Source organism: Gouania willdenowi, chromosome 6 (genome assembly GCF_900634775.1).
Source record: "Gouania willdenowi chromosome 6, fGouWil2.1, whole genome shotgun sequence".
Lineage (NCBI taxonomy): Eukaryota > Metazoa > Chordata > Actinopteri > Blenniiformes > Gobiesocidae > Gouania > Gouania willdenowi.
The window spans coordinates 40,864,797-40,892,040 of NC_041049.1; the positions used below are offsets into that span (position 1 = coordinate 40,864,797).

Genomic DNA, 27,244 nt, shown 5'->3' on the forward strand with positions numbered 1-27,244 from the left:
TACTTTTTAAATCATTATATTTATTTAAAATATTCATTTAAAAAAATCTGGAGATAAACACAAGGTGATGTCATTTTGTTTTTTTCAAAACAACATGAGGAAGATTTAAATTAAATGTGCAGGTAAACGTCTGTTTCTGACCACTTAGAAAATACAATTAATTTATGAGGGATTAGATTTAGGATTATAATCAAAATTATTCAGTAGAACAGATTAGAATAAAGAGTTGGAAAAAAGCAAAATACTAAAAAGATTTAGGCTCATTAAAGTACATTAGATTATTAATGTCAATTAGCCTTTACAAGTTTCACTTGCTCATTTCATTTCAAAGCTAAAGAAAACAAGAACACTCAGGCTTTCACTGATTCATCAGCCTGACAAAAAATCTTAAATTATTTATTTTAATAACACTTTTATTTATACAAAAGACAATGAAAAATAATATAAAGAACAGCCGCTGCTCTCTTGCTGGAGAGTTTTGCTGCTGTCGTTTAAAATGGCGCGAGTTGAGAAAATGATGACACGTTAACGTATAGTAGATTAAAAAATAAGTTCCTGTGTGAGTCGCACACTTGCATTGTCCTCTCGTGGCTTCATATACTTTGCTGTAAAACCAACTAAAAAATATAGACTGAGTAAAAGTGTGCTCCGCTAAGCTAGGCTAGGCAAAGAAACTAGCAACATAAATAAGAACAGCACGTCGGTTTGGCTTTTACATCACATTAGCTTCAAGAGTCTGTCCAGTGTCACCTTTTCCATGAATTTATACTGAAGAAGAAGAAGAAGAAGAAAACAATACTACGACGACGACAATGACGACAACACTGATAACAGTTGAAAAAGAAACAACAGCTGCTGTGGAGAGATCAGTGGGAAGGAACGTACGTGTGTGTGTGTGTGTGTGTGTGTCCATCACAGCTCACTGGAAGCATGTCCATGTTGGGTCCCTCCTGTTTGTGGTGCGGTGTGCTGCTGTGTGTGTGTGTGTGTGTGTGTGTGTGCGTGGCTGTCCATAGCAGGTGAATAGAGGGGGGTCTTTAACACTAAAGTCTCTCTCTCTCTCTCTCTCCTCAGTGCAGGAAGGAGCAGCTGGGTTTGGGAAAGCCAGGACCACGGTCAGCTAGCTCAACCGTGTACCACACGCAGCTGACGCAGCCGTGCTCACGTACACATGCACGTGCGCGGTCAGCCGGAACTGAAACCCCCCCGCTGAGTCTTTTAGGTGGTTCGCTCCTCGTCGTCCATGGCCTGTCGGGTTCGACGCAGGTTGCTCTTCATTTTCACAAACTCGGGCGTGTTCTCCTGCTCTTCTTCATCCTTCTGCTGATCCAGCTCCAACTACAAACACAAAAAAATCATTCATTCAGAAACATTCCTTAACACGACTTACATGCTCACATTTCAGAGAGCGTGACTTACAAACTCGCCATTTCAGGAGAGTAGTTTATAAATGATTCAGGTCCATTTTAAGAGACTAAATAAAAACGTTAGACTGAAGATGCTGCAGATGTTCATTTATTTATCAGATAAAGACAAAGTGTAGGCCTCATAGTTCAATAAATCCAAGATCATTTTCTCGATAAAAAAAAGATGTAAAAGATTGACATTGTTGCTGGAAAGTTTATTTTGATTTCCACTGTAAACACTCTCTAAGGCTGCATTCACACTGGTTTAGTGGTGGACTGGTTCTGAATTAGTGGAGGACAGCTGATCACCTTGGTTTGGCTCGGTTTGTGTTCAGAAAACAACTTCTGATCCTCTCCAAACAGCCTCTGGTGCAGTTACATGAGCTAACCAGTTGAGTTACTGGAGTAGAGACTTCTCTAGGCAGAGAAACAAAAACCTGAAGAAGATGTTCTCATCTATGGGTCAAAGCCAGCACTTAAAGCTGCAGTTTGCAGAATCCTCTCTCCACTCCGTTTTGAAACTGAAACCGAAACTGAACCTCCCATACCGGTGTCTTTTGAGAACGCTCTTAGCGACTTTTTTCTCAATATAAATTAGTGACGAGTGTATGGATTTTATCTTGTGTTATTGGAGATTTTTCTGGTGTTTTAGAGACTCTAACATGAATATTCGTATCACTCTGTCGTTACTGTCCTCTCTGGTGACGTGTGCAGTGATTGTTATTATTATTTTATGGGGACAACATTAGTGCAGCCCTGCACATCATTGTTGTCCTGTTGAAGTCTCTTTATACCAAAACTTAAAACAATCTGAAATGAGTGGTGACTCTTTTGCACATTTTGTTAACATGTAACATGCCTCCAGGATTCTGAGGCGTGCAGGAAAGATTGTGGCCGACCCCTCCCACCCCGGTCATAAACTGTTTCAATCTCTCCCCTCTGGAAGGAGGTTTCGGTCCATCAGGACCAGAACCTCCAGACACAAAAACAGCTTCTTTCCCTCTGCCATCATCCACACGAACACACCCCCAGTCACCCACTGATATATATATATATATATATATATATATATATATATATATATATAGATATTGATATTTATCCTATATTCTCTATCTATCCTTTATTTATCTTCATCTTTTATATTTATTTATTTATTATTATTATTGTTGCTGGGTTGTTTCTTTGTTCTTTGTTTTCTTTGTTTTTTGTTTTGTGCACCAACTACCAAGACAAATTCCTTGTGCTGTCCTAAAAACTGTACTTGGCCATTAAAACATTTCTGATTCTGATTCTTTGATTGCGTCACCTGCTCTAGTTTCTGTTGTCTCTTCATGAGCTCGATCTCCAGGTCGCTCCTCTTCTTGTGGGCCTCCTGCTCATCCTTCTGAGCCTTCAGGATTTGTTCCCTTTTTCTCTTTTCCAGCACTTTTTGGAGTTCAGGTTTGTTCTGAGGAGCCAGGCCCCTGCAAAAATAATCAGTCGGTTAGAAAAAAGGATAAGGACAAGGGCCTTGAAACATGTCAGTCCTGTATTAATTTAACATTGAGATGCTCCTTTGATTTTAACAGAATATTGTAAAACTGTTGTGAGGTAAAGGAGTTGAAATCATGGACGTCATATACTTTGAAATAAAATAACGTAGATAAAATAAACAGTTTTAGCCTGCAGACAGCAGCAAACCAACGTGACTGTTACACAACCAGTGAAAATCACACAACACAACACAATATTAAAAACCCTCAATCCCAATGCGGCTGCATCTCAAAGTGGGAGACTAGTGCAAAAAAAGTGTTACGTAATACTTTAATATCCTCCAAATAACAAGAAAACCAGGGGCCTGGACTTAGGTTAAAAAAAACCAACAAACAAACCATAACCTTCTAAAGGATGGAGGAAAAGAAGGAAAACAATAGAAGAAATAAGAGGGATTTGATCCAGATTATAAAACATTCCTTTGTGAAAATCTTCAGACACATCATGGCTGCTCTTTAACTTTCACATTGATTTCATTAAACACACAATTCCATTCTGCCTCTTACATAACAGACTCGTAACGTTCCAAGAAGCAGCAGGAGTTCATTTAAGCATTTACTAGAGTCACTACTGCAGGTTTACATCAAAGAGACAATGAGCTGTGCTAGCGATTAGCGAAGGAAACAGTCACAACAATGGGTGAGGAGGAGGAGGTCAAGGTCACCTGGAGCAATAAGACGGACTGTAAAAGATGCTTCGTCTCAGTGGGCAACATTTACATAATCCAGACTAACGCAGCACACAGTGGAGGGAGCAGCTGAGTGGGAGGAGCTTAAAGACGGACGCCTTTTATCACGTATCTTTCTGTTGTTTGTCATGTTTTGTGTTTCTATTATCATTCAGTGCATCTTTGTTGTTTTTTTAGCTTCTTTAGTATATTTGTGTATTTCCGTCATTATCTTGTGTATTTTTCTGTCATTTTGTGTCTTACTTCATGTGTTTTTATTGTTCATTTCTGGTTTGTTTGGCATTGTTTTTTCTCTCATTTTGTATTTTTGTTGGTGTTTGTGTGTTCTCTGTATAATTTAGTATATATTTCTGTCATTTTGTGAATTTTTGTCCAGATAATGTATTTTTTTTGTCCTTTTTTGTATTTGTCTCTCATTTTGTGTTTTACTGTTCTGTGTGTTTTACGTGTGATTTTGTGTGTTCTTTTCTTATTTCATGTGCTTTTGTTGTCGCTTTGTTTGTTTAGTATATTTTTCTCTCATTTTCTGTTTTCGTTGCCATTTTGTGTATTTCTGTTGTTGTTTAGTATTATATTATTGTTGTTTTTGTGTATTTTTCTCTCATTTTGTGTGTTTTACTGCCACTCTGTGTGTTTTACTGCCATTCTGTGTGTTTTTGTCTTACTTTATGTGCTTTGATTTTTGTCGTTTTGTTTGTTTCTGGTTTATTTAGAATATTTTTTCACTCATTTTGTGTTTTTTTTTGTTGTCGGTTAGTTAATTTTGCTTTTGCTTTAGTGTATTTTTGTTCATCATTTGTGTATTTTTCTGTCATTTTGTGTGTTTCTGGTGTTTGTTCTTCTTGTTCCATCAGTCCCTTCACTAGACCAGTGTGTGTGTGTGTGTGTGTGTGTGTGTGCGCGTGTGTGTGTGTGTGTGTGTGTGTGAAGGGGTGGACACAGCAGCCAATCTGGATTACGTAAAGTGTTTTTTCTTTCCATATAGGCATCCATTCATCCATCCACCACACCAACCCTCCCATTATCAATACTGGGACCAATATTAATAAAGGGATCTTTCTCTGTACCAGTCGATGGTTAAAAATAAGTCAATTATAATTCCCTCAGACTGAAATCATCTCTAGATATCTGTGTATTTGTCCTGATTGATAAAATCTAGCTCATTTCTATGAATCCGTGTATTTTTCTGCTGCCTCACTAATTGACCCGTTTAAAATGGAGCACTGCTGTGGTGATGTAACGCCTGTCATCACTGTGTGTGTGTGTGTGTTTACAGAGCTATTAATAGCTCGCTTCCAATGAACAGCAAAGAGAGAAATTAAAATGAGCCGCTGACGGATGCTCACTCAGATCAAACGGATCATGTGTCCTGCAGCTTTTTATGAACTCGTTCAGCCTGGTTTTGTGTAACAGCTCCTATGAAAGTTTGATGCTCAGAGCTTTATATAATACTGCAGCTGGAGGTTAACAGTGAGGTCAGCCCATGGGACACGCTGCAGCTGGATCAGTGACGCGTGTCTGGATCCCAGAAGAAAAGAACCATGATTAGTCAGCGACATCGCTCCTGATTATAAGGCATGGAATCTAATTAGCCTCAGAGTGGAAAAAGTGATTGGAACAAGGAGGAACTGGTTGTTGTTTGTCCAAACCAACTGTGACACAAGGATGACTCAGCACTTTAACCCACAAGAAGGGATTTTAGGACCGAAAATTGAATCCAAAACAGGATTTTCTCTTTAGAAAACCAAAGTAGAATAAATATCCTGACCTCTTCTGGTTCATGAGCAGCTCTCTGTGCAGGTCCTGGTGGTTACGGGAGTTTTTCACTGGGTTGATCAGCTTTTTGGGTTTGATGAGCTCATCACAGTCGCCGTCTAGGTAGTCCGGTTCGGCCATGACACTCCTGCCTGCTGACAGCGACAGAGTGGGATCGCACCGATCTGCAATACAAAAAAACCAAGACAGGCTTTAAGATTTATTGATCACAAAATTGATTATTGTAGTAGGGAGAGGAAGAAGTTTCACATTTCCTGCTCCTGACATTACATAACTAAGTGTGCTAGACCAGTGGTTCTCAATCTTTTCAGCCCACGACCCCCAAAATAAAGGTTCCAAAGACCAGGGACCTCCACTGTAGCTGAAGGTGATTGAACACAGACATGAACATTGAAGAACAGTCATGTGGAGACAGGACCATCTATAAGGGGGAATAAAGGGGAGAGATTTTTGGGGTCCATCCATTTATTCATCTGAATAATATCCACTGTTATCCAGGAAGTGTAGTATTATTTGGGCCATAGTATATAATCATCTTAAAGATGTATATCCTTGTTTTAATCAGAAATAAAATGGGTCAAAAGTGACCAAAAATGGTGTAATGGGATTTTAAAAACCACAGAAATTGGTTAAAAGTGGCCAAAATTGGAACAATTAGTTTAAACTGGAAAATAATGGGCATGGCAAATCATGGATGTGGTTAAATTGGCAAAAAAAAGCATGAAATATTGGTCAACATATCAATCAATTTTTATATATAAAAAGCGCTTTTCATACAAACAAATGTAGCTCAAAGTGCTTTTACATAGTTAAAAATACACCCACCAAGTACAACACACACAGACGCACACAGTTGTCCTTACAAGTAAAAGTAAGGAAGGACAATGGCACATGGCTGGGTACAGAGGATCTAGGTAAGGAGACATCACAAGGAGCCGATTGCACCAGGAGGAGGTCACAGATAGTGGGCACAGGGTGCTGAAACAGATCCCCCAGTCCAGCAGAACAGCAAAAACTATTCACCAAACCTGAAGGCCATGATACAGACAGAACCACTGCAGCCACGGCCCATCACAGCCCCTACTGCAGAGGACTACCTCTGAGGAAACACTGGGATAGTAGTCCTTTATGCATGTTGAACATGTATGCATCATGCATGTTTTTTTTTCACAATTTTAAAAAAAATCCAAACGTTCACTGCCTTTGACATATATGTACAACAATTTTGTTTTTCAATGGGGGTTTCTAGGAGACACTGTGACGGAGGTCCCCCGCAAATATCAGCCATGTACTATGATGTAGTGACCAACTGGTGCCATGTAGGTGGCAGCAGCGCAAATTTGGATGAAAGATTAGCCATGATGGGCAGAGGTCAGAGGGAGAGGAAAAGAGTTATTCATTTATTTTTTAACAGCACTATCTATTTAGATTTTGAAATTCAGGACTCACCACCGTGTATTAATTCAGAAGTGTGGAAGCATTTTGGCTTCCCCAAGACAAAATGAAAGAGGTGAGAAAGAAAGAACATGGAATGAATGAAAGCCATAGTTTGTTTATTATATTATTTCTTTGATATGGGATTTGTTTTAAAGTCCAATTGTTCAGACACAAAATACATTTTCAGTTACACTTTTAAAAAGAAAAGGAACTATTCTGCAGTTTTGCATAGTTTACTGTAGAGCCAGAATTTACTGTGAATGAATAGGCTTCTTCATTTGTACTATTTGTTTATTTATTTCATTCAGGATTTAAATTAAATTGCATTGATTTGCATAGTTTATCAAGGGATTCTTTTGACAATGATATGGCAAAATAATATTTTTGCCATCAAAATCCTGGATTCAGTGTTGTTTTTGTTGTTTTATAGAAGCAAACCAATGTTCAGATGTTGGAGGTGTCACTAAAGAAAAAAATGTTTACCTCAAAGTCACTGACAGGTTTTTTTTTCCCCACAAAAAGGCTTTTTCTCAGCTTTTTGTCAGAAACTGGCATTTTGTGTGAAAGTTACCTATATTCAACTGCTGATTACGGAAGAACAAGACAAGCTAGAAACCAATAAAAAAAAGAAATTCTGATGAAAGTAGAGAATTTATTCTTTCAGAATCTGTTTTCAGATTCTACATGGTCATAATACTAAATATTCTGTGGGTCTTCAAAGATCAGTCAAAATGCTCTAAAATGGCTGGCAGTGAGGGGCTTAGCTGTTCTGAAAATGGCTGGCAGCCAATGAGTTAAGAAAACTCCAATTACAAATACCTTATAAAACAAATTAAAGTTTAAAATACACAGAAATATTATACATTTTTTTTTAGAATAATCATGGTTTTCAATATAGTTTTACGGCATATTAAAATATCTCCAACTGCATTTCTTTTAGTTTAAAGAGAGGTTTAAATGCATACAAAATACCAAATATGCAGTAACTTAGTATATACAGTATGTGCTCACATTTTTAAAATAATTTTTTTTAAATGTTACTAATTTTTGTTCTTATATCTATTCACATTTATTTTCTGCCCTATTTTAGTTCTATTACAGTACTGTATAAGTACTTCTATTGATGCAGATTTTATGAAATATCATGCAGTGAAATTGACCCAGATAACAGCATCAATTATGACATATTAGTTTCATGGAAGCATCTGTCTGAACATCTGGCCTGAGCTGTGAGCTTTCAAACGCTGCTCTCACTCTGTTCTTGTGACAACCAACATCATCATCACTGATATTATGTAAGTGTTCCACTGTGTGCGCTCGGGAACATTTAAAAAAACCTGCGTGCAAAGGAGCAAATCAGGAGAAAACACTTCTGCAAAATATGACAAATATTTATCAACTCATGCACATAAACATCAAATCATCTGCACGTTTGCATCCTTCAGGAACACAAACATGAACTTATGATTCCAGAAGCAGCAGATACGCAATGTAAACAAAGACTTTGTGACCAATCCCAGAGCCCTGAACAAGTGCAGTGCAAAAACACCAAACTGGGATAAACATCACTTTGCTTTTCATAATTTTTCTTTTAAAATTTACATGCACGAGTGTGTGTAAAAAAAAAAAAAAAAAACACAAAATGATAATTTAATCATACAAAATAAAATATTCAAATAAATAATACAATAGTAGGTTTTGAATGATATATCATGGGTTTTCTACAAATAATCATAAAGTAAAATAAAAAATACATTGAAATCAATTAAATTAAATAAGAAAATCCAAAGCACATGAATAGAGAAGTTAAACAGTAAAAGTGTGAAGCGTTTTTAATCTAAAATCGAAGACTTATATTAAAAATGCATGGAGTAAAACTCACCCTGCAGATGAGGAAAGACTGGGTATCTGAACATTGTGGCCATCTTTTCAATTTAAAACCAGAGTTTAGCCGTCGCTCTGACTGACCGAGAGTTGAGGAGATGAGTTTGGTTCTGCAGCGAGTTAAATACTGAGCTGGTGGGAGTTCAAAAGTCTTTTATAGCCGAGCTCAGACATGCACAGTGCACACACACGCACACACACAAACTCTCTCCCTCTCTCTCCTCCTTCACCTAAGCTGTCCCAGTCACGCTCTACACATCTCTCACAGCTCTTCATATTTCATTATTATTATTATTGTTATTACTAAAAAAGTGAAATTGATATTTTCAAATATATTTTGAATATTTTGGGTATTGTTCTGTCCAAATCTGTGTCGTGTAGCCACCAAAGAGACACTGGAACGATGCTGAATCACATGACTCAGCTCCAGTGAGGAATGTTGTGTTTAAATGTTCGCCCACATGCACAGAACGATCACGTTGGCCATGCTGGTGACAGTGAGGGGTTGCTGGGTTACAGCTCTCTCACCTGCCTGTGGCTGATCTGGACAACAACAAACCAATAGAACAAAGGGCGACACTTTGTCATCCCTGCCAGCCAATCACCATCAGATGCATCACACTGCACGTGCTGCACACATGTACTGTATATGCTCTCACATTTATTTATATACAGTACACAACTACACTGGCAATGTTGTGAGACGATGCGATCACCACTAGAGGGCGACGTTTGTGCACGTTGGTAGGTTGGAAATATTGTCGGTTACATAACAAAAGGAGCAGGTCATCACCATCATCATCATCATCATCATCATCATGCGAGTGAGAGGAACAATGGGATGGATCAAATAACAGAGAACACGGCAGGATGACAAAGGAGAATGCAACTTTTTATAGCAGACACCAGATATAATCTAATCTGGACTAATCTGGGATAAATTAACATTAAAAATGAGTGTCAACAAATCTCTGTAAACAACACATTAAAAACATCAACTAAAAAAGGGACAAGTATGAACACCAGGCAATGGGTTACAACACTGTAAATAAATAAATCAAATGAACAAATGAATACATAAATAAATTAAAATAAAATGATTGAATGAATGAATAAATAAGATACATAAATAAATAAAATGAATGAATGAATAAACACACAAACAAATACATTTTAAAAAAGCACTCAGAGTCAAACCTCTGCCAAACTCCAAATATTCTCTTTTCCAGGTATTGTGAGTTATGTGGCTCAATGATCATGAAAAAAAAACAAAGCAAAAGCAAATTCTACATTAATGTGCCCTTGTTTGTACTTCCACATATAAATGATATAGAAATTATAAAGTATGTATGTATTTCAGTCCCTTGGATCTTCACTTAAATTTCCCTAATTTGGAGAAATTTCGTGGAAGTTTGAGTTCTTTCAACAATTTGAGTTTAAAAATGACTATCGTCATGTGATATAACAACTGCAAAACTCAGTTCTGCAAAGATTGTGGATTTTAATTGAATTGAAAGTATTTGGAAGGGCTGAGAAATCTACAATTGAATTAGTTGGTTATTTACAAAATGTTTCATGTTTACATTCTTGAGTGGGCTGAATTTGATGCTCTAAAGGGCCGGATTTGGCCCCTGGTTCTTGAATTTGACACGTGCTTTAAAGGCTTTAATTTATTTATTTTCATTATTTATTTATTATGTATCCTTATTCTTTATTTTATAAAATCTAAATGAGTAATCTGGATCTTATTTTATGATCTGGATATTCAAAGTGTCCCCTCTCCTACCTCCTGATTGGCTGGTGACAAACATCAAAGAACCCATCAGCCATTACTCTGTGGTGAATTGGATGGAAAATGAATGGGAAAATTGAAATTGAAAAGGTGGAATAATTAAAAAAAATCGAAGAGTTGTGTGTGTATATATATATATATATATATATATATATATATATATATATATATATATATACACACACACAGCCTAATATATGACTGCTGTTTTGAAAATCTATAAAAAATATTTTCTGTCCTACTGTAGTTCTATTATAGTCCTGTACAAGATTTCAAAGTATTTCTATTTTTTATTTCCATCATAATATTTGCCTGATGATGAACATTTTATGAAAATATCCTGCAGTGAAATCCTTATATGTCATTAACATAAAACAAATAAATAAATCGTATGAATATATTCAACCTTCTTGGTGGAGCTTATAAAAACGAGGACCAAACATTGCTGTGCACATCACAGCTGCTTGTGTTGATGTTGAGTTCTGAGGCTGGAGGAAGAACTAAAAGACTGGCAGCAGGAGTGTCAAAGTGTCCGTTAGCTTAACACATCTGCTCCCACTTCCTTTGAGCCCCAGGGAGGGAGGAAGTTACATGGGGAGTTCAAAAGAGACCTAAAAACCTCAAATTGTAGCATTGCTGGGAATGAGATTCATAAGTGGTAAATTTCCATCTTTTAACATCACCATGTGGGATCACTGAGGGATATTTAGATTACAGGTAGAACTTAAAATGCTAAAAGAATTGAGGTCAACAATTTAAAGAGAGAAAACTCAGTGGAGAAGAAGTGAGCCAGAGAAGTGATCAGACAAAGCAAAGGATATCAGTTTGATTCTTCCCTGCTGTCCTAACGACCTGTTGGTCTGTGATCTTACATCCTGTTAAACGTTGCAGGCTTTAAACCAATGATGAGCAGGAGATATCCAATTAGAAGCAGAAAAGACTAATGGCAGGTTTTAAACGTACGCCCACGTTTCAAAAACAGCCCCTCCGGGTTTCGTTGCGCCATGAAACGACGCGTGGCCTGTTACAGACGAACGTGTTTGTGATAAGATACGTGTGTGAAAGTGTTCCCACAGAGTTAGGTTGCATTAGAGCTGATAGGATGACGGTCGTTGAAGGGTAGGGGGCGGGCACTAGGCCAAGTGTTGCATCATCACCACCAGCAGGCCCTCGGTCTTTACTCACACATCTCTCAGAGTCATGGAAGAGATCCACGTTTGATGGAATGAGACAGCACTTATGAAAAGAACGTCAGGATGTCCAACGAACAGCATCAGGAGTAAAACCTTTTAAATGGACTTGTTATGAACACACATAGTTTATACAGAAATAATCTATATCATATTAAAACTAAAAGGTGAAGTAATTAATAGGGATTAACAATGGCAGAAATGTTTCATTCAGCAAGTTTGTGTTTCTTAGGAAACTGCTTTTATCTTCAGAGTTCACACCGACAGATCCTAGAGTGGTTAAAGCCCTCTAGGATTCTTTTGCTCCGATAGTCCTCCTTGTTTGGTCAGTGTGAACATGCAAAGGAAGTCTGGAGTGCATTAAACAGAAGAATTCTAGAACAATTTCTGTCGTTCTTGGAGCGCTTCCAATCGAAGTCTAGAGCAGTTAGAAGCGATGTGAACGCAATGCATTGAGGGTGGTCAGGAGGTCATCCGCAAACGCCTCGCAACCCACCCCCACCCCAGCTCCTCCTCTTCTGTCTAATTAAACAGATGGCAACGGCTCAACTAGTCTGGGACACACTGATGTTCTATCTCTCTATCCTGTTCTGTTAGTCCTTCTGTCCACTAACCCCAACCAGTCGAAGCAGATGGCTTCTGAACCTGGTTCTGCTGAAGATTTATTCCTGTTAAAAGGGAGTTGTTTCTTCCCACTGTCGTTAATGCTTGCTCATGTAGGTTAGCTGGGTTTTTCCTTTTTCTTACGAATTATTCTATATCTTGATAGTGTGTTGAGATGACTTTGTCATAATTTGTGCTATATAAAGTTGAATTGAATTGAAGATACTAACGCCTATGCTTCTGTTTCAGTGGGGTCCTGCTGACCACTCTCTCGACTTATGCCTCTCCATGTAACTCATGGAAAAGTGAATGGGAGCTCCTTTCGCTTTGGGCTTTCCACGGAGCTGCTGGAAAGGGCAGAGAGGTCCCAGAACAGAGCCTTACAGCCAAATCTAAAATGCAGGCTAAATAATGCTATTTGACTAAAATGATCCTGACAGAAATGCACGACAACTTGTTGCTGCTCCATTGTTGAATGTTGTCAAACTTTAAAACAAGACGAAGGATGAAAGTTGACGTTCAAAAAGAGGTCATGGAGACATTGTGAACACTGACTTTATAACCTACTTAACAAGCTAGATGTGAGTTTTTTCTCAGCTGCTAACTGATGCTATTAGGCTAGTAAATAAACCCTAAACATAACTGTGGAAACCATCAAGTAAGAGACATTGTACACGGTTAATTGTGTTAAAGCACCACAGTCGGCGTTGTTGCTTTCGTGCCAGCTTGCTTTTGATTGGCTACATTCCGTTCCAAGTCACATTTCTCGTAGTCAGGACTGGGCGGTCATCTGCTTTCACACATATGAAGATTATTGGTTGTAAATATTAAAAAAGTTTGATATCTACAATTTTTGACCCGATTTGGAGCCGATTCTCTGAATAAAGTCAATCTTCGGGACAAAAACAACCTGATATGTGTACCTCCTTTAACTGGTGAGGATGTGATGGGAGTCTAGGAGCTGGATTCCCTCCTATTCTGAAATTCGGCCTGTTTGCTCTGCACTATACAAAGCTGGTTCACATCCTACTCAGCTAACGGGTGCTGTTCAGGATAAGATATTAGATAGAGTATATAAGCTCCGCCTCCTAAAAAATAAGTTGTCTTTTGGAAAAGGACCTGCCTGTTCCTTAGGAACAGATTTAGAAAGTCTAAAACGTTAAGAAAGTAAGAGAAGGCAAATGTTTTGAAAATCAAGGCTATTACTGCATTTTACCATCACCCAAATGTCCCATAGAACTTCAGAGCATTTAATCACCTCTTGCAATGAGCTGAATGAACAATTGCAATCAATGGAGGAAAAACTAACTCACAATTTACAAAACCAGAAGAATCAGCACTGAGATAATGAATAAGATCTAAGTGGACTGAATATTATTACATATATTAAATCAACAATAACAGGGAGAAGGTTTTTATAGAAGTAATTATAAATATAATACATGGGGCTCATTATGTGGTTTGGATTAGTGATTTCACAAGTAGTGACTGGCCGTCTTTATGCAGGCGCATTAGAAAAAGGAAAGAGTAGTAGGTAACGATGGGCAGCTGGTGGTCGGTTTAACCATTTAACCATCTGACCCGATCCGGACGCCTGCAGGGGGAGGGGCTGCAGGCGGCGCTTAACCATCAGCTGTCATTGGTTGATGAATGCATGCCTGACCACACCCACTTCATGCTCTGAGAGCTGGGATTGGTTTTTATCAGCATTAATGTAAAGTATGTAAAACAGTAACAATATCCAAGCATTATGCGACAAATACACCTACATTTCCACATTTTTTTTTTAGAGAAATTTAGTGGAATAATTGAAGTTAAAATTCATGATTTGGGAAAAAATTGGAGTTCTTTCATCAATTTCAGATTAAAAATTACTGCCATCATGTAATTTAGGCAAAGGGAAAACCTTGCAAAAATTATGGCGTTTCATTGAATTTGTGTATTTGAAGCAGATTAGAAATCCACAACCAAATTATTTTATATTTCACACAGACTGATCAATTTATTCTGTCATTTATTTACTTTCTCTGGGCTGAAATGGATGTATTAAAAGAGTAATGTAGTAGTAAATGACCTAAATGACTCCTTCATTAAAAGCTCACTTGGATCTCCTTCCTTGTCCCATAAAGTCACAGCCCGTCTTCAACTAGCTGTATTTCACTCACAGATGGGAGGTCCACCTCTCTGGGGAAATGACGTCACCATTACCCCTAAAGCGACGCCCCACACCCCATTCTCTATCACGCACATACTCCCCCCGCCCCAAGCCGTGTACTGCGAGCCGGACAGATCTCCTCCTCCTCTTCTTCTTCCTCTTCCCTGGTAATGAAGCGGCTATTCAGGCATAAACAGGCAAGGCCCTAATTAAAAGGCAGAGATAGATGGGCTTTAACCAACAGTGGAGGGGGTGGGGAACGGAGCGGAGGGGTGTGTGTGTTAAAACAGTGATAGAAAAAAGTGAAAGAAAATCCAACTCGGGGGCCAAGCAGTGACAATGATGTCATTTCCCAAACAGCTAGTATTCTCATTTACAAGCCCTCTCCAAGATGACCCATAAATCATCACAGGAAACACACACACGCACACTCATGTTTGACTTGAATGGAAGTGTTAAGATGGTCAATGATGTGACATGTATATATTCTATCCAACTGTAGTTCTTTTATTTAAAAAAAAATATTTAAATGCATTAAAATACATGAAATATGTAGTACCTTAGTATACATGCGCTCACTTTTTTACTAAATCAGTAGTTTTACTAAACTACTTCTGTAATTAGTGAGGAGGCATATACTATGGTATTATTACATTTCCTGAAGAAAATGCAAGTGAGGATGAGTCACTGAAACACACCCCTATTTGGCTTATGGGAAAAAAAACCCAACGTGGCCCACCAATCAGAAGCCAGACTTTCTCTCTGCTGACCATACAACTGTAACTTTAACTAAGTAACTACATAACTAACTGTAACTGTAAGTATGCAACTATAACAGTAACTATGTAACTATAACTGTAACTATGTAACTAACTGTAACTGTAAATGTAAATATGTAACTAACTGTAAATCTAAGATGTAACTAACTGTAACTATATAAGTGATGATGACAAACATCAAAGGTGAGCATTTCCCTCTGCTGGCTCCTGATTGGCTGGTGACAAACATCAAAGGACCCATCAGCCATTACTATGTGATAAAGTGGATGGAATATGAATGGGAAAATTGGAAATGAAAAGGTGGAATAACTTAAAAAGTAGAAAAACAATACACAGCATAATGTCCACATATTATCCACATGTTTTGATACCTTACTTGTCCAAATCGGTTGAAAACTGTGGGATGAGTTGAATGAAAATGGGTGGAGAAGTCTTAAATTACTCTAAATCTATACAATAACTATTTTCTGCCCTATTTTAGTCCTGTATAAAATGTGTATACTTTTATATATATTTTTTTATTTCCATCATAATATTCATGCAAACCTTGCCTGTTGATGCACATTTTCTGAAATATGTGGTGAAAAAAAAACTACAACCATCAAGAAGTGTAGGACAGAAAAAGAAACAAAATGTGGTTTTCTATCTATAAACTTTAAAGCAAAGTCAAAGTTAAAATTATTCTATTACCTTATTATTTATAGCATCTGGAGAAGATGAACTAAATGGCAGCCTTCAAGATATTCTGATGATCAATTTATTTCTAGGACACAAATTATTTTAAAGGAACTGAACTCGACTGAAATGACAAACTTTCTCATCGCTTTGTTGTTGAAAAAAAAAAACCCAGATTGAATTAATTTATGAGCCAAAGCTTGAGTAATAGTGCTTTAAAATTCTCAAGGGGGCGTGAGTCAAGAACAGAGATGAGCAGCTTTCACTTCCCTGCAAAACAAATGAATGAATTGGTTTCTTTTTTCACGAAAAACAATAGCAATGAATTAGAAAGTTTCAACATTCCCTAAGTATGAAGTCAAAGGCTTGAACAAAGTCACGGGCATCCTTCACCTATTCATCAATTGGAAAGTTCAATAGGCGCAAATAAGAGTTGCTGTGTTGGATTGGACATCAAAGGCCTTATTCTATCTTAGGCCAATAAAATAGTCAGCTTTAGTGTTGAAGAGGTGTAAACAAAAGTCCTACAAAAGTCTGTTCGGAAGTTCTTATTCAAACTGAAGTTTGAGTGAGAAAGGGAACAGGGAGGGTTCTTTGTGGAGTTCCAGATCTGTTTTGTATTTCCTGCCTGAGTGTGTGTGTGAGTGGGGGGGGGGGGGGGGGGGGGTGAGAAGAGGAGAACATTCTGGGGCCTTCAGCATCTACTGACCCCTAAACGCACCCACACAGCTCCCATAATGCACTGCTGTCACTGGGGAGATGCAGGAGGATGGGAATTCACATCACATGATGTTTTAAGTAAAGATAGGAAATTGTGACTTTTGGAACATTGTAATCTAGAAACAATGTTACAAATTGTTTTCAATTTTCAGATATATGAAGTAAAAGTCTCTCCTGGCAAAGCTTAGCATGAGCAGCCAGATTATTTCTCTTTATGGCTCTTTGGAGGAGCAACAATAAAACCAATGCAAACAAGGCAATGAAAATAAAACTTATTGACTTTTGATAACAGAGAGTTTTAAATGGAATTTTAAAAGTTACATTTACATGAATTTTGGCAGGAGAATGTCTCTTTATCTCTGTGTGGATGAAGTTTGTGTGTCACATGAGCTGTTCAGCAGCAGAGAGTGAAGCGGTGAGGCTGTGAATTAGCTCCATACACTCAATGGTCCTTTCATTAAAAAAAAAAAGCACTGCTTTAGGACAGGACAAAAAGAGAGAGAGAGAGAGAGAGAGAGAGAGAGAGAGAGAGAGAGAGAGGGAGAGAATGTCACAAGTTCAGTGGTATTTTTAGGTCCTGTTCACCAGTGTACGATTGGTAGTAATTTAAACGTCTATACTGTGTGAAGCTCACTGTTAGAAGACTTCAGCAAATGAGTTTTTTTATTTACACAGAACCTATGCACAACTGTAGTCATTGATAGGTGTTACAATTAAATAAATACAACAGTTAGTTCCAACCAAGTAATTTCACTGGACAAGAGACAGTCCATGAGTGCTCATTAGAGGTGTAACAAAATGTTATGAAATACAATTTATTTAGTTTTTTGAATGGTAACTTACTGTAATCCAAATACAAATATAAAAAAACAAGTGATATGTCTATAAAACTTTCAAATTCCATTTTTCAAAAAAGTTTAACTCAATATGTTTTATGAACTTCCAGCTAAAATGCATTGAAGAGTGAGGTAGTTTAACAAGGTCTGATGTGGTTCAACGACACCTGCTTATTTTAGTGCAATTAAATGTTTTTTTTGGGTTGATACAACAATGGAAATATTGTGATAAATCACCTAATCATTTTACAGACATTATCACTCCTCTGTTCAGTTGTTCTAATAATAAGGAAATGTTTATGTGTTGCCTGGCAACAGCCTCGTCTCCCTTCCAGTTGTGGACCTATTTGTTTTGGCGGAGCAAAATAAATGACTAAATGAACAAATCACAATCTCATTCTCTTGTCACTTAATACTGTTGACTAATAAAATGTGTTTGTAGAACTATTGGATAAAATACCAATGCCAAATATCAGCGTCATTTTTTAAAAAAGGAATAAAATGGTGTTAAAATATAAGATAAAATACACTTTAAATAAATATTGAACGTGGGTAAAGACATACATGAGTGAAACCAGTGGAGCGTGTGATCTCTCCTTTGGGCAGTTTTTGCTTTTGTTGAGCACAAGTTCTTCTTCCCCTTTAAAAGGTTGATCTACAGAGCAGGACAATGACCTTTGTTCCCCTTTTTCTGATCAAACAGAAGCACAAAGGCTTTGGGCAACAATCACATTAGATTAATATCATCATTTATAAAGCATCAGTCGTGTGCCAATACACTTCAAAGAATCAGTAAATCCACTGCACACGGACAATAACGTACACATATAGGAAAGTATGACATCTTGGAATAAAATCAAAGCATTAACTTAAAACAAATGTTGGATACGTGTCCTGAGAGACAGGTGAGGGTCACACCTGTCAGTCAAAAACAAAGAGCTGCTCTATACGCTCTCACAGTTGGTCTCTGACATATGTTCCTGTATGTGTATGTATAGACCAGAGGAGAACAGGTGGACTGACAGACCGATGAAGAGAACAACACATGCACAAAACATGGTACTGAGATCAGCAACTTTCATCACAGCAAGGCCACAAAAATGTGTTTCTGTGTCACATGAGCAACATTCATGTCAGCATTTAGAAAAATGACCAATCGCAGTGTTAAAACAGGAATTAACAAAGGGTTCGTGTGTTTTTGGGGCTCATTTAGTATAGTTTAGTTGTCATTTAGTATATTTTTCTATAATTTTGTAAATGTCTATAATTCTGTGTGCCCGTGTAGTTTTGTGTATTTTTGGACATTTTAAAAAATTTTTGTGTGTGTTGTTTCGACTTTTTTTTTTTTTTTTTTAAATTCATTTTTGTGTACTTTCGTTGTTGTTTCATATATTTTTCTGTTATTTTGTAATTTAAAAAAAATAATTTTGTGCGTGCTCTTAGTTTTGTGTTTCTAATCAATTTGTGATTTTTATTTAATTGTCATTTTGGTTTTTGGAGTTGTTTAATGTATTTTCATTGTTGCTTTGTGTATGTTTTTCATTTTGTAAATGTTTGTTGCTGAAGTTTTTAGTGTATTTATTAGTGTATTTATTTGATCGCATCATTTTGTGTATTTCCTGTTGCCATAATGTGTTTTTGGGGTTTTTCCTGTGTTTTTTGTATTTTTCTTTCATTTTGTTTTTGTTCTTACATTTTTTGTGTTTGATGTTTTTGGACTCGTTTTGGTGTGCTTTCGTTGTCATTGTATGTAACTTTTGTGTATTTTTTTTTTCCTTTGTTGCTATAAAGTGTGTTTTTGGGCTAATTCTGTTGTTATCTTTTGTATTTTTCATTTGTATTGTATTTAACAATTGTTTTGCCATTTTTTGTGCGTTTATCTCAGGGACCGCACTAAATTAGAGTGAGGGCTGCACTCGTTGTCCATGTCTGTGTGTCTGTGTCTGTGTGTGTGTGTGTCTGTGTGTGTGCAGCATCCTTCCTGAGATGTAAACACTGTGTACATTCCTAACAATGGTCACTCCTCCTCTTTTAACCAACACGTCTGCAGAACTTTGAACAATAAAAAAGCCAGAGCTGCTGTTTTGTCTGCTCATTGCTGCTCAGCCGTAAAGCAGCACGGGTCTTTGTTGTGACTCTGCTGTCTGTTCCACTTTCACATTCAAAGCTTTGTGCTTTAACTGCATGTTTTTCCCGTTACGGAGGCGAGCGCCGCCTCTCCCCTCACCCTATTGGCTGAGCTCAGCTGCTATCTGCGCTCTAACTGGCTGCAGGGCACACCGGGAAACGTTTGGGAGGTTCTCCTTTGTTTACATGCCAGGAGAGAAAAAGAAAAAAACCCAAAACAAGTGTTACCTTGAGCAACAGACAAAGGGAAACCTGATCATGAAGAACCAAGTGTTCAAAAATAAAGCTTTTGTTCTGTCTGCTAAGAAGGAGAAGCTTAAAAATACCCGTTTGGTTCCCGTATATAGTTTCACGTTTCATTTTTATCTGTTGGCTTGAAGCAGAGATGGGAAACTTTAACCCCACGGGGGCCAAAAAAAATGTGATTGTCTGATCCCAGGGCCACAATATCAACATTCATGTAAGCGTTTGGAATAATGACAGATCTGACAATTGATACACAAGAGAACAAAGGGCTGCTGCTGCTGTTGTTTTTTGTGTGTTATTTGTAATTTTTTACTCCTTGTGTATTTTTTTAGTTACTTTGTGTGTTTTATTTATTTTTGTTTTGTGTGTTTTTGTTAATTTATGCATTTTTGCTGTTTTTTCCTTCTTAGTGTGTTTTTGTTGTCGCTTTGTATGGTTTTCTTGTTGTTTTGTGTTCTGTCGTTTTATGCATTTTGTTCTTTCGTCCATTTTGTGATGTGTTTTGTATTAGTTTCGTACGTTTTTTCTTACCGTAAAATTTGGAGTTACTTTGTGTTGCTGTTGTTTTGTATACTTTTGGAGCCTATGTTACAAATGTAGATTGGATTCATCTCCGTTAGCTGGCTTCAACTAACCAAACATTCTCTGTCAGACAGAAACTGTCCTACAATCGTCGATCACAACAAGCTTATTTAAGCCAAGTGTTTTCAGCCTCGCTACGTGCGCGTGCACATGAAAGAGGTGGAGAATGCAGCGTCCGACCAATCAATGGAGAGAACTGGCAGAGTGAGTGTCTTTACAATGAATGGAGGAACAGCTTATGATATTAAATAAATATAATGAATATAAATCCAAGATGACAGTGAAGATCCACACTGTTAGTGCAGTGCACAGCAGGAGGCGGAGCTTTTATACTCCCTCAGATCTGATCCACTTCATAACTTGGGCCCTACCAGGTTGCTGAAGTTTAAAATTATGAATATTTCGAATCCATAATTCAGACCAAAAACAACACTGTTATTACAGAAAAGGCAGAAATGAAAGAACTCAGGCAGGAAGCTGCTGACACTGTTAATGTGTAAAAGATTATTCATGATTTTAATCCACTGGATGATAAACGGACAGCGCTCTGCAGTTAAACTTTATTACAGCACACACGTGTTTCTATTCAAGTAGACCTCTATCACACACAATGGGATGAGAGCATAGTGTGCATGTTCCTGCTGATAATGTCAGCCTCAGCATATTAATTAACTAATTCATGATTTCACCAATCTGTGCGTACACAGGTTTCATCAGCAGACTGTAAATCAGTCCATTAGGTATAAATCTATATCTTTCCTAAAGGATGCCATCGGAAATGAAAGGATTGCATTTATAATTAATAATCTTCTTTCCTAAACGCAGTTGTCAGATCTGCACCAACCAGGATCATCTAACAATGGGTAGTTGTTTTCCATGAGATCTGATTGGTCAGGAGGCGGGGCTTTAGGACTCGCTAATATCCAAGCCAGCGCAAAACCTGCTAGCGACCAGGTTAGTCGTTCAGCATTAATTGCCATGGTGATTAAAGGGCCCATGTTACGCTAAATCAACTTTTCTGTGCTTTAAACATCATAAAAGTTCTATTAGGGCTTCATACACATGCCCAAAGTGTTTTATTCATTGATTTCCTCAATCGTTAGTTAGAGGGTGATTTCCTCCTTTCTTTCTGCAGGGTGAGCCCAAACACCACGCTCCAATTTGATGACACGTTCCCACTTTGATGACAAATTTGACGCGGCACTGAGCTGGAGAAGCCGCGCCTCCAGGAAGCTCTCTGCCGTGATTGACATGTAAACAGACACGCCCACAAAGGTGAGCATTTCAGTGTCTTTCGTGCAGTGCTATGTATGTATTTTCTACTGTCCTCTGGCCCTACGTCACCGTGTCCACTCATGAATATGCATAAGTAGGTGGTAATTCAGCCTGTTTGTGTAGAGTTGCTCGGAAAGTGGTTAAAACTAAAGGCTAAAACTCTGGAAAACAGGTGAGTTTGGGAAAATAAACCTCAAATACTATGTTTTTGGGGTTCTTAGAACAAATTGAGATGGGTGAAAAATAGCATGACATGGGACCTTTAAGCCCCAACGAGCTTTGTAGGATAGCACACACTGATGAAATCCCGGAAGTTATCGCGATAGGTAATCCAGATTCGTAGCATACATCCTTTTAAGTCTTCTTATGTGTTTTTGTTGTTGTTTTGGGTGTGTTGGTTGTCATTTTGTGGATTTATTTTTTCTGTTTTTGGAGTCATTACTTCATTCCGCATGTTTCCCATGTCTGGCCTAAAATTTTTACTTTTCTATCAGCAGTGGGTCAGTGTTTCATTTACAATGGTACGGACTCACAAAGAGCTTAATCCAATACATGCTGCTCCAAGCCCAAATCTCTGTAGGCTAACAAGCTGCTTGAAGGAAAGCATTTAGTGTTTGTGTGTGTGAGTGTGCGCGCGCGCACACGCATTCATGTCTTCATTCTAGCCAAAGTGCTCGGTAGAGTAATGGTGCATGATTGTGATTGAAGCTCCACTAAAACAGCAGAAAAAAAAATCAATGTTATTCACTGAGAAACTGCATCTCTGTAGAGGTGTGTGTGTGTGTGTGTGTGTGTGTGTGTGTGTGTGTGTGTGTGTGTGCCCCTAAGCTCCAGCTTACTGTAGGTATAGCACAGTATCTACACAAGTCTCAGCATGATGTGAATGTAGTGAAGTGAACGCTCTAGTGATGACACCACCAGTGTTTTTTTTAAACCATGGTAACAAACCCACAACACACACAGTGTAAACAGTTTCATGGTCCAGCTCCAGAATCAAGTGGTTGCATCATCACTCTTTTGTGTTGCGTCATATTTTTATCACAGCTCGTCTTGGAGGCGTAACAGTAATTATTACACAGAGAGGCCATTAGATTTTTCAGAGAATCTGCTTCAAACTTAACAAAAACACTTTTGAGGCTTATAGGACTTGAACAGCAGAAAAGTAGGATGACAAACTTCAAGTTGTAAGTTTATCTGGATGAAAAAACTGAATTGAATGAATGAAATGGAAAAACCAATCCTGTTTATCCTTCCCTCTTTGTTCAAAATCAAGCTCAAACATGACACTGAAATGCCTCACATGCATGTTTTGAGACAATATCACATATTTACATACTATTTATTCTCTATAATTTCTCATAATCACGTTCAAAATCGCAACTGTGTTACACTTCGAGTAGTGCTCATGTTATCCTGTGACTGAAAACTAATGCAGAGCTTCATCTGAAGAGTGCTTTTAATGTGTTGGTTCAGATTATTACGACTGCATTCAAATGTAAAAAAGGCTCTGGTACAAAGACAGGTTTATCTGATGGTGTATTAGCTCAGGGGTTCTCAACCTTGGGGTCACGAGACACTTGGAATGCCTTCAAGAAATAATGTTTTGGGATCAAACCCTTTAACTGGAAGAATCCAATGGAAATGTATGATATGATGATCATATCACACATTTCCATTGGATTCCTCTCATTAAAGGGTTTTTAACAATGTGGCTAACGTTGCGTTAACAATTTACTGTAATATCGTGTGATTTCACTTCCTAAAGCATCAAAATTGAAACTAATAACAGTAGTTGACACTCTATTAACCCTATTCAGCATGTTTGGTATGATTGTAGGAAGTTTAATAGTTAGTGAAGTCATTGAAGCAGGGAAAGATGATGAAACAAAATGAAAAATTGTAACATGATGCAGAAAAAAATTGGCAATTTGTGAAATTTTTAAACAGAGAATTGGAGGCACTAGTAATGCATTTGACCGGTGCTCTTTAAAACCTCAAACCGCACTTATTCGCCTATCTGGGAGTAAAAGAAACTAGGGTTCTCACCAGCACAGGTTTATAGACATTCTTCTCAGCTCACAACAAGCAACAACAGTTATTCAAGGCCAACTGGCAGAAAACAAAAACGTATTACAACATGACAAAAATTTATGGGATGTGCCTGAGATTGTGTGATTTGCTTTCCATCAGCTTCTCTGTATCTATCAGCTCTTTGAAAATTTGGCAAATTTATATTGGGACCATCCATACTGACAGAGACAGGCTGTCTCACATTCAGTTTTGCAACACACTCCTGTGAATTGACATGGCAGTTTGTTAATTTATGACATTATGCCTTGAATTTCGTTAGTTTGTTCTTGAAATACACAGGCATTCAAATTAAATGTATCTATGTAGCACATTTCAAAATTTAAATTGCACCATAAATGCTTGGTAAATTTCAAAATAAACTCTCCCTCACACACACATGTTGAAGAAGCAGTGTTACCTGCGTGAACTTAGCTCTTTTAGCATTAGCTCCTTTAGCATGTCCCGTGTTCTAGGGGCTGGAGTTCTTCCGTCTTTCCCCGCTAACAGAGCCTCTGTCCTGTGCTGCTGGTGTTTCCTGCTTAAAGTACGGTACTAGCCCGAATCTCATGACGTATGCAGTTTTGTCCTTGCCATAGGTGAACATCAGCAATGTCCAAATCCGGAACGAAAACATTGACTTAAAATATCAGAAATGCCTTTGTTTGAGTTTAATGAGTGGTGAAACCTCTGCACGCAGTGTTGGTGTGCCGCCCATAGCCACCCTTATGTCAGCAGACAATGAAGCAGAGGTCGCGGTCGTAGCTGTGGTGGCTAGCTCACCTGTCACGTTACCAAGTGGTCGTGTTACTGGTGGACCACAGAAAGATGCTACCGACAGCTGCTGCTGTCTGCAGCTAACAGCAGTCTTCCTCCCTTTTTTGTTTTCTTCGTCTGTTTTATCAGCAGAAAATTCGCTGTCACGTAACGTTGCACCCGTACACGCGTGGTCCCGAGGCAATCTAGCTCCGAGTACGCAACAGAGTCAAAGCTTGAATACAATAAAATTTAATACCTCATAAAATCGCTATTAAGACTTTTTAATACTTTTTCAGGGCCTTAATTTTCCCACAATTGATTTTTCAACTTTTAATACTTTTTAAGACCCCATGGACACCATGTATCAGAGGAGGACCTACACAAAGCCTGAGTAACTCTCTAACTGCATTCATCATGAGCCTTCACCAATTCAACAAATAACTTTGGGCTTTAAAGGAACACTGGAACTTTACATCACAAAAAGTGGCCTTCAGAATGCAAAAAATAGGTTTTCAAAGGGTTAGACATTCAACATTTTCTGAACACCCCATAACACTTGCGCGCCAGCAATGCATGCCATCCGGCTGCGCCCCACTAAGCAATTCCCTATGCTTTGAAAAATTCCTGGTGAGAACCATGGAAAGGCAACTTTTGAAAGTGTGGGAGAATTCACCTCTGAGAACAAAAATCCTCTAAAACTCTTGTTTGTTTACAAAGGATTGCAGGAAAAGGCCTTAAAAACAGTCACTACAAGCTCGTCTTTCACTGCTCGTTTAGAGAATTTAAAGAGCAAACAGAAAGACCAGCACACGACACAGCGTCTGGTGTGAACTGTGTCTTTAGGATCGGGCCTTTCTGCTGAGTCATGACGATACAGAGCAGCAGCAGCAGGGAGGTAAGAGACAATAATAGAAACATGAATGTAGCTACACTGTTACTCTATGTATTCCTATTCTTCACCTAAACACAGAGTTCCTGCAGTTGTCTTCATCTCCTGATTCTGGATATGGATTCTATGACCCAGACAAGCACCAGAACCACTAATGGATATTTCCCGTCACAGAATGGAAACTTAGACATTTCATTCACATTTAAAAATTCCTCAGAGTGCAATAATAACAGTGTATTCTGACACCCAGTGCACATCTCACACACTCGCACTGACAGCATCGGCTCTGACGGGAAACTGAAAAACAGCGAGGGGAGTCCCAGTGAGAGAAACCAAAGGGGAGAGGAAAGAGGAGTTCAAAGATCATAAAACAGATGTAAACTCCCTCCAAATGACTAACACATGTGAGACGGCGTTCCCTCCCAACACATGCACGACAGCACGCACATCTAAGAAGCTGTTCACCAAAAACAGCATGAAAACTTAACTTCCAGCACCTGCTATCGGACAATCTGATGAGCTAGACACAAACTGCTTCATCTCAAGGCGCCGCTGCCGAAAAAAAATTTCACATTCTGAAACGAGAAAGCAGTCCTATTCATTTTTTTTTTTTTTTTTTTGGAAAACAGGTGACTGAATGTCTAAAAAGTGTGAAATATGTCCAATTCTGCTCATAATCTCACCCTAGGTCTTGGTGTTACAGGTTGATTAGTGCTCATGTTATCCTGTGACTGAAAATGAATGCAGAGTTTCATCTGAAGTGTGTTTGAAAGTGTTGGTTCAGATTATTACGTGTGCATTCCAATGTGAAAAGGCAGGTTTCGCTGATGGTATACTAGCTGATTAATCTTTACTTTTGGAAAATAAATAGAAAATAACAGCTTTCAACTCAATGAGACTCAACGGCCTCAGATTACTTTTATTTTGAAGCCTGAGGCCGTCTCATTTGATGGCATTTGTTTGACAAGTGACACCGTTTCATTTAACGTAAGTTTTGCTGTGACACGTGTCCGTTTGGTCTGACAAATTAGACCGCTTGGTTTGATAAATGACAGGTTTTTCTGATATCTCACTCTGAGACCTGAGGATGCTTTGTTGGGTTTTGTGCAAAACGTGAACTAGATTTTCCGGTTGACGGTAATTCAAAGGTTTGTTTTGGGATCAAATCACACATTTTAAGGGAATTTTTTCCATTAAACATGTGGCCGAAGGCAACCATCCCCGTTTGTTTACAGTCTTGTTAAAAACTATCAGAAAGCTTATGAACTATTGCTTTAAAAAAAAAGTTTTTCTTTCTCTTCACATGACAGTGATGACAGTGATGACGTCACATGCGTCAGTTCATAACCTTTGACTAAAGCCGTGCGGTTTGGTGCAAAGCCGGAGTCACTGCAGAGCTATTACACACAGTCTGAGTCATGATAGGACGTCAGGTCCAGCTCATTGAAGGAATACACTGAGTTTCTCTCTCAGCACTAACGGATTCTTGGCAAACAAAAGCAGTTTAATTTAAAAAGGACAAACATTCAGAATCAGTTGAGCAAAACAGCACGTCATGCCTCTTCAGAAAAAGACTGGAGCACAATATTAAATTAGCTTTTGATTTATTCTGAGCTCTTTATTCTGATGTTCACTGTTTCCAAACTGTCCATAGAGGTGACTGTAGTGTGTTTCCATTACCCTTGGAAATGTGCAAAATCTAAATAGCATAATAAAAACTGGTAATGGAAACACCTTAATTTCGAAAAAAAAAAAAACACTCAAATGTCACTAAAAAGTTTTTACGCTTTCATGAAGATGAATTTCAGACGTTTTGATATTG

General features: G+C 38.1%; 1 protein-coding gene across 3 annotated transcripts in view; it reads right to left on the reverse strand.

Moving 5' to 3' along the window:
• Positions 1–39: 39 nt before the first annotated feature.
• Positions 40–27,244, reverse strand: part of fam107b (family with sequence similarity 107 member B) — a 47,728-nt gene continuing 20,523 nt past the window's right edge. Inside the window, exons 1-4 of one of the 3 annotated variants that reach the window (XM_028451208.1) lie at positions 8,726–8,875; positions 5,399–5,570; positions 2,716–2,872; positions 44–1,338 (exon numbers count right to left, since the gene is read on the reverse strand). In XM_028451208.1, the coding sequence (XP_028307009.1) occupies positions 1,219–1,338; positions 2,716–2,872; positions 5,399–5,570; positions 8,726–8,768 (492 nt within the window). In that variant the 5' untranslated portion in view covers positions 8,769–8,875 and the 3' untranslated portion in view covers positions 44–1,218. Of the gene's footprint in view, positions 1,339–2,715; positions 2,873–5,398; positions 5,571–8,725; positions 8,876–27,244 lie in introns of those variants that run through there. The other 2 variants (XM_028451207.1, XM_028451209.1) reach the window with 2 other exon arrangements.